The following is an 8,455-nucleotide window of genomic DNA, read 5'->3' as shown; positions in this document are numbered from 1 at the left end:
ATCTCTCAATTGCTGAGACAGGACTATACCAGCCAGCAGCAGGGAGTCCCACCAGCGACGGCGGAAGGCACAGTAATGCCACCGCCTCCCTCCCCAACACCTTCCCTGGCCCAAAGGCCCCAGTTCGGTGAGTTCGAAGTCTCCTGGGGGCCGGAGTGTGGAGCGCGGTGGCGGAAAGGGAGACTGAGGGGCTTAAGTCTGGGTTGCCAGTCCCGGGAGAGAGCGACAAGGAAGCCCCACGCCCGCACCGCCTAAAGCGCCAACCTACTCAAACGCACCCGAAGTCTGGCCGCTCGGCACGCGCACATTTCTCTGGAACTCCGACTCCGAGAGTTGGCGTCCAGGCTCCGCCCCCGCCTCGCGCCCAGGCTCCGATAGGCGGAGCCGCCGGGGCGGGGGGGCGTGTCGAGGAGAGTTGGAAGGCTGGGGCTTGGGCGGAGGGGGTTGGCCCCCTCCGGCAAGCGGAACGCGGCAGCCGAGTGCGATCTGTCTGGCCGGCTGCCTGGTGGGGCGCGAGACGCCAGGGGCCCCGCCTGAGGAGGTAAGGGTCACCAGCCAGGCCGGGGCGCCCGGAGCAAGCGGGCTTTCGGCCGACTGCCTCCCAGCTCCCCCGGGCTCCTCGTCTAGGTGGCCCCTGGACTCGGGCGGGGCGGTCGCGCGCCCGGTGCCATCTCGGATTCTGGCCCCGAGCAAAGGCACGGACCAAGGCGCTTATTGCTGGCTGGTGGGGCTGGAGGCTGGGCGGGGGCTGCCAGGAGCTCCAAGGACAGAGGGGTGAAAATGGGTAAGGGGGTCTCCGACGTCGAGGCAGGGTGCCCGGGGGATGCAAGAAGTGAGAGCAGAAACGGTCTGGAGACGCCTGTGGGCGTTGAGGCCCGGGGCAGCAAGGATCTCAGCGCTCCTGCTGTCTGGGGAGGGTTCGGGGATTCCTGACTCACGCCATCGTGGGGGCGGCCACTCTTGGTCCCAGTCTGCAGGGTATGGAGCAGTGGGCAGGGATAGTTTGGCCCAGGGAAGCGGGGAGGAGAGGCAGGGTGGTAGCGCTTTCCGGGTGGCCTGGGTGCTCGCTGGCCCTTGAAGCATCTGAGTTTGTGACTTTCGGTGGGAGTTGTCAAAGGAAACAAGGCCAGGCTTAATCTCCAATTTCACAGAGGAAGTACTGAGGCTGACCCAGAGAGAGGTGGCAGTTCCTTCCCAGCCTGGAATCACCCGGAATCTCCTTCCCTTTCTCTCTCCCTGAACACTTTTAAGAGCTGTGCAGGGGAGAGTTGTCATCCAGCCACTTTTTCAGATGGGAAAGTGGATGCCCTGAGTCACTTTGTAACTTGATCAGGGATATATTCGTTTGGAATTTGAACAGCATTGTTATCTCACCACCAGGGAGGTCAGAAGCCAGGGAAGAGGGGAGGATGATTGCTGGCGAATTTCCACTTAATGTTGGCATGTTCCTGGGCATGCAATTTCCACTGGGGTTGTCTCTGACTTCAGTCTGTGTCCCTGCACACATCAGCCCCCCAGGGCTGCCAGGATGGGCAATTGAGGCAGCCCAGCTGAGCTAAGGGACTTGTGCAACCAAGCCCACTACAAGGAAGGAAGGGGCTGGGCAGCTCAGCCAAGCTAATGGACCTGCCCAGGCCACCCCTTGACCTGGGTGGAGAGGGTTGGGGGTTGGAGATCAGGCATTTGGAGAGGGGCCCTGCCCTCTGAACTTGAGGATTTCGGATTCTGTCTTCAGCAGCTCATGGTTGTCTTGGAGCTGGGACTTTGGGCAGTGACTTTGATGATGGAGGTGGCACCTTCCCCAGTGGGGCTTTTGTGAAGAATCAGCATGATAATACTTGCAGTGTGCTTACCGTTGTGTCTGGTGAGCTGTAAGCTCTCAGTTAATGGCACCCCTGGTTTATTTTCCGTATTACTATTCTTTTTATGGAGGAGGGCTTTCCAGGAAGCATAGAACTGGACAAGCCTAAGGGGTGGCCCCTCTGGAAGGAAAGGACACTTGGATTGTACTTGGAGAAAAACTCAGATCCTCATCTTGGCCTGTGGACCTGCAAGACTGGCTCCTACAGCACCTTTAACCTTACTTGTTACACCTCCTGCCTCCATAGTCATGTCATTGAGCTGTTCCCTCAGGCCTTTGCATGGCTAAAATCCTTCACATTCAGGCTGGTGCAGGGTCACCTCCTCACCAGGCCTTTCCTGACCACCACCCTCACCCTAGCCTTGCTCAGCACATCAGCCCTTTTCTTTGTGGCACTCACAATCAGAAATCACCTTGTTGATTTATTGATACTTTCTAGTCTGGCTGTCGCCCCAGGCTGTCTGATACTGAAAGGTCTGGTCCCTAGGTCCCGGCTGTAACCTGGTGCCTAGTCCTGCCTAGTAGAGCTGTGCCAGGCACATAGTAGGACTTTAGTCAATATTTAGAAGGTAAAGTCAGGTAGGCATGAAGACAATGTGGTCCGGGTTGGGACTGGAGGGAATGAGGGTCAGGTGATACATCAGCCCTGCCCTAATCTGGGGAAGCCAAGGGATAGTCCAAAGGGCCAACACCCTGACTCCCTCTGTGACCTTGGCCAGGTAACTCCCTCTCTGATAAGCAATGTCCCCAACTGTAACTCTTAATGGAAGGATGGACCTGAGTGCCCCTCCCAGGTCCTACTATACAGGGTTCCCAGGTTGGGGCCCCAGACAGCTCTTCGAATCTCAAAATCTGTGTCCAAGTGGAGGAGACTAGCTCCATCAGGACATGGCCCCATGTCAGGTGCGTCCCTGGAGCAGGCACATTATGCATTTGACAGTATGTGGTGGTATAGATCAGGGGTCTGCAGACTTTTTCTGTGAAGGGCCAAATGGTAAATATTCTAGGTTTTGCAGGCCAATCTCTGTTGCATGTGGGTATGTTCCAATAAATTGTTTTTAGAAAAGCTGGCAGTGGTTTGGACCTCGTGTAGATTTGCTACCTCTGGTGTAGATCATGTGTGACACCTCAACTGTCAGGCATAGAACCCTGGCCACCCAGTGACACTTGGAGCATGGCTTACTCACTGAGAGAGCCGTTGGCCTAATTCAGATGGTGGGATCACTGGTGTTCAGGAAGGCCAGCCCTGGAGCCTGCCCCACTTCAAAAACATGCAAGAAAGAGCTGGCCTGTTTACTTCTTTGCTCCCAGACACTGGCCCTTCATGAGTGTCCACCTTCTGTCAGCACTTGGGGTACCACACAGGGGTCAGCACAGGTTGTCCTGAGGCAGGCAGCCACAAAAGGAATGGGCACAGGCTCAGCTCTCCCTCCGCCCTGTCCTAAGGGAGGGCAGTTCACTTCTTTATTGAGAAAAATAAAAAGAGGATTTCTCATCTGCTGGGAGGGGTGGGGGATGGGGAGGTGGGGTTGCTGCCACATTTACCAAGAAAATCTCCTGGGTTTTCCCTGGGGGTCCAGTGGCTAAGACTCCACACTTCCCCGGCAGGGGGGTGCAGGTTGGAAATAAGCTGTTGACATGGCCAAGAAAAAAAATCTCCAGGCCATGTTAAACCAGGTGAGAAGTGAAGTTCTGGTTGTGGTGGCAGCTGTGGTGGGCGGATGTCGGGGAGCTCCCCAGGAGGATGCCGTCTGCTGGCCCCTGCTGGCCTCACCCCAGCTGCTACTTGCTGAAGGCCCCCGGAGGAGGAGACACGAAAGCCTTCCCACTACCCCGTCAGTATGTGGACTCAGCTCAGAGACCAGACCCCTTTCATGGTCACCAGGTACTCCCCATTCTTCCTGGGCCATGTTTTGCTGCCAACAGCTGAACGGGGTCTACCAGGGCCTGGAGGGGGTCTGTAAACCACTGACGAGGGACCCAGCAGCGTGGGGCATCCTGGGGCCTCCTACAAGGGACAGGGAGACAGTGTTACAGGCCCTCCCCTGCCCAAAGCTCTCCCCTTCATGGGCGCTGCCCCTCACTTCCTCCATGCTGCCCACCTGGGTAACATCTAGTCAGAGGTGGATTCTGGGCAAGTGTGCCTCCAGAGCTCACCCAACCCCACCAGGCCAGGGTTGCAGGGAGGTGGGGGGGAGGGGGGGGAAACGCCTGCTCTTCTCTCCATAAAAAGTCCATCTGCCTCGGTGCTGCGTGTTAGGCCTCGGTGTGTGGCTACAAGATTGGGGTTTCACCCACTTCTGCTAGCTGGCGACGCCCAGGAGTTTTGGAGGGAACAAGTGGTGTTCCATCCTGAGATGTTCATCCTAGCATGTCCTGCAGCCTGGGCCCTGCTGCTGTGTGCTCAGGGGAGGCCCAGGCAGGTCACCTACTGCGAGGCCAGTAGAGCTTACAGCTGTTGACCCAGACATTACACTGTAATTCTTTTCTTTTTGAAGACCTTATATTTAGAAAGAGAGAAAGAAAAAGCTCATGTTCCCACTTCCCAGAATTGATTGCTACTGGGACTTTACCACATATGCTGCCGCCTTTTTTTTTTTTTTTTAATGAAAGAAATAAAATATTGTAGATAAAGCTGAAATCTTTGATCCAACATGCCTAATGATATTCAGATGTCCTCCCCCAGGCCATTTTTCTCCTGATCTTGCTTTGTGTCCATCTCTTTTTGTAAACCATCTTAACCATTTTTAAGCTTACAGTTCAGGAGTATTACGTATATTCCTATTGGTGTGAAATATCTCCAGAATTCTTTCCATCTTGCAAAACTGAAACTCTAAACGCATTAAATAACAACTCTCCTCTCCCTCTCACCCCTCCTCCCCTGCTCTTCCTCCTTCTCCACCCCTGGCCCCGGTAACCACCTTGCTACTTTCTGTTTCTATGAGTTTGACTACTATAGATATATCATATTAGTGGAATCATGCGGTATTTGTCTTTTTGTGACTAGCTTATTTTAGTTGGCATAATGTCTTCAAGATCCATCCATATTGTAGCAAGTGACGGGATTTCTTTTTAAGGCTGAATAATATTCCATTGCGTGTCCATACCACATTTTGTTTATCCATTCATCCATCAAGGGACCCTTGGGTTGCTTCCACTGCTTGACTGTTGTGAATAATGCTGCTATGATCATGGGTGTGCAAATGCCATTTGGAGATCCTGCTTTCAATTCTTTGGATAAATAATCAGAAGTGGATTGCTGAATCATATGGTAGTTCTATTTTTAATTTTTAGAGGGGCCTCCATACTTTTTTCCCCAGTGACTGCACCAATTTACATTCCCACCCACAGTGCATGAAAGGTTCTAACTTTTCCACATTCCCCTGCCAACACTTATTTCCTGTTTTTGTTTTTTTTTTTGGTAGCAGCCATCCTCATGGGTGCAAGGCTCCGTCCTGTCCACTTTTATTTACAGATATAGTTTGTGAACACTTCTTAAATGCATAATTTCTGCATACACAGGGTCAGATCGTTCTGCAGGGTGCTTTTTCCACTCAGCATTTGGTGTCTATTGTCGCTCCATGTTGACCCACGTGGACTGGGTGCTGACAGTAGCCCATTGTGTGAATGCACCCAGCTCACCCTTTGTTCTGCCCTTTCCCCTCTGCCAAGAATCTCTGTTGTCGCTGCCACGGGTCCCAAAGTCACTGCTGTTGGTGCCTCTCCCTCTGCTCTGCTCTGAGCTTCTCCAACGGAACCCTCATCTAGCCTGTCCCAGGGGTCCTGGGGGTGGCCTCTGGAATGTTGCCAGACTGTCCACAACAGGGATGTGGTGACTGGTCCTTATAGAATGGCCCAGGGCTGTCACTGATAATCAGCTGGGTTTGCAACATGCAGCCCAGTTCAGCAGCCTAAAAATAGTGGTTCTTACATCAGGTGGTGTGGACAGCACTTCTCAGGACAGCTTGTGGTCTGACAGCAGCAAGCGATACACACCGCGGGGCTGAGCACCCCTGTTGTGTAATGCAGCCAGCCCCCGCACTGGCCCCACTTCAGCCTCCCACAGGTGGCCAGACTTACGGAACTGCAGTGTGGTGACCTAGAAACTCTGTGAGTGTGATCGGTTTGGTCAGGGGCGTGCTCTCTGCTTGTATGCACGTGGTGGTGGCGGCGGTGGCGGCGGCTGTGGGGTCTGCTCTCTTCTGCTTCCTCTTCAGAGACAGGAGGCGGTGGCTCATTCGTCCCACAGTGGGCCTGAGAGAACTTTGGTTCATTCATTCACTAGCCGCTCAGGAAGCACCTACTGTGTGCTTAGCACTGTTCCAGGTATTGGGGATACAGTGAATAAGAAAAGAATCCTGTTCTGATGGAATTTAGAAGTGGGTGAGGGAAATAGGAAGCATGCAAGCAAATGATGGATAGACAAGAAAATATCAGGTCCTGATAAATTCTGTGAAGAGAAAGCAAAATAGGGCAACATCCTACAGAAGGGGTTGGCAAACTTTCTCTGTAAAGACAGTAAATTTTAGGTTCTATGACCATGTGGTCTCTATCACAGCTCTCAGTTCTGTTGTTGCAGCAGGAAAGCAGCACAGACCACTGTAAATGAATGACATGGCTCTGTTCCAATAAAGCTTTATTCACAAAACCAGGCTGTGGGCCAGATTTGACCCTCAGGCCATGATCTGCCAACCCTTTCCTGGGTTGCGGGAGATGTTGCCTGAGTTGGGATTGTCAGAGAGACTCTTTCAGAAAGGGAGATAGCCTTGCTGGAGGTGTGTGGTGAGAAGTGGGGCAACTAGGACCAAGTGTGAGCGAGAAAAATGATGGAGCTTGCTCATTGGTTGAATGATGGGAGTACAGGAAAGAGGAGATTCAAGGATGAGTCCTAGATTTCGGGCTTCCACAACTAGGTGAATGGTGGTTTGTTTCTGAAAAGAAGAGGAGCTGGTGGGAGGGCACGGGGGCAGCTCAGGGGAGAGCTGGGACTACAGGCTTGACCTGGGTCAGCAGTGTTTGGGTGTCTTCAACGCTGTGAGTCTGGTGAGTCAAAGGGACAGAGCAGAGGAGGCCCAGGTGAGATCTGGGGCTACCACGTGGAGTGCTTGGCAGAGGAGGATAGAGGCCTCTTGCTGCTTGTGGGAGGGCTCTGGGCAGTGTGGTCTCCAGTGGTGCAGGCTCTGGGCTGCCTGATTCCTAACAGAGCCTCGGTTTCCTTCTGTCAATGGTAATTCTACGAGCTAGGGTTGATGTGAGGACAAGTTGAGACAGTCATAATTGACATGGAAGCACTCTGCAGTGGTACCTGGGATGCTGGTGTTGGTGGTGTTCCATCAGAACAGGAGCCTTCTCTTATTCACTGCATCCCCAGTGCTGGAATGGTGCTAAGCACATAGTAGTTGCTTCCTGAGTGGCTCGTGAATGGGTCCACAGGCTGAGTGAGTGGGTTGCAGGGTCTGTGATGCTTTGGCTTGGTAGATAGGGGAGCCACTGACCTTTGGGTTTGCAGCATTCCATTGTCTGGCATTCCCCAGCTGGTACAGGCTCCTCCTTCTGCCTGAGACAGGCCCAAAGCACTGGGTAGTTAGTGCTCCCGCGAGCCCCTGATGGGAGTTGGTGCTCAGTCAACTTGTCCCTTGGGCGGTGGATGGTGTTGAGGCTTGTTCTACCCTGTCTTCCAAGGCTCCCCAAGGGTTGAGCCTCCGCCCCTCCGCCCTCACTCAGTCACACATCTTTACTACTGCTTTCCCATCGTGGACCGGCTTCCACACACCCCTCACCTCCCAGGAACTCCATGTCTAAGGGGTGGCTCTGGAGCAGCCAGTTTCCTTGGTTGAGTGGCACATCTGGGCCTCCTGGGTTGCATAGGGGGTAATTAGTGGGTTGTCTGACCTATGGGTTGGGGAACTGGGGGTTGGGGGTGGTCTTGACCCCAAGCTATGTCAGAGCAAGCTGACACCTCCTCTGCTGCTCCTCCCACAGCCGAGTGGCCCAAGATGGTGGACCACCTGGCAAACACGGAGATCAACAGCCAGCGCATCGCAGCTGTCGAGAGCTGCTTCGGAGCATCGGGGCAGCCACTGGCCCTGCCGGGCCGAGTGCTGCTGGGTGAGGGCGTACGATCTACCAAGGAGTGCCGCAAGAAGGCCAAACCGCGCATCTTCTTCCTCTTCAACGACATCCTGGTGTACGGCAGCATCGTGCTGAACAAGCGCAAGTACCGCAGCCAGCACATCATTCCGCTGGAGGAGGTGACACTGGAGACGCTGCCGGAGACTCTGCAGGCCAAGAACCGCTGGATGATCAAGACGGCCAAGAAGTCCTTCGTGGTGTCGGCTGCCTCCGCCACGGAACGCCAGGAGTGGATCAGCCACATCGAGGAGTGCGTGCGGCGGCAGCTGCTGGCCACGGGCCTGCAGCCCAGCACGGAGCACGCGGCGCCCTGGATCCCCGACAAGGCCACGGACATCTGCATGCGCTGCACGCAGACGCGCTTCTCGGCGCTCACTCGGCGGCACCACTGCCGCAAATGCGGCTTCGTGGTTTGCGCCGAATGCTCCCGCGAGCGCTTCCTCCTGCCGCGCCTCTCGTCCA

At 54.5% G+C, this 8,455-nt stretch overlaps 1 protein-coding gene across 1 annotated transcript in view; it reads left to right on the top strand.

The window, feature by feature from the left end:
- Positions 1 to 448: 448 nt before the first annotated feature.
- The window catches only part of PLEKHF1 (pleckstrin homology domain containing, family F (with FYVE domain) member 1), a 9,168-nt gene continuing 1,161 nt past the window's right edge, over positions 449 to 8,455 (top strand). The window contains exons 1-2 of the mRNA XM_010851103.1: positions 449 to 541; positions 7,844 to 8,454. Coding sequence (XP_010849405.1) covers positions 7,858 to 8,454 — 597 coding nt within the window. The 5' untranslated portion in view covers positions 449 to 541; positions 7,844 to 7,857. The remainder of the gene's footprint in view (positions 542 to 7,843; position 8,455) is intronic.

This window comes from Bison bison, unplaced genomic scaffold, assembly GCF_000754665.1.
Source record: "Bison bison bison isolate TAMUID 2011002044 unplaced genomic scaffold, Bison_UMD1.0 scf7180017864297, whole genome shotgun sequence".
In the NCBI taxonomy this organism is placed as follows: domain Eukaryota; kingdom Metazoa; phylum Chordata; class Mammalia; order Artiodactyla; family Bovidae; genus Bison; species Bison bison.
The sequence above is the reverse complement of the archived record's forward strand: the minus strand, read 5'-3'. Positions and strand labels throughout refer to the sequence as shown.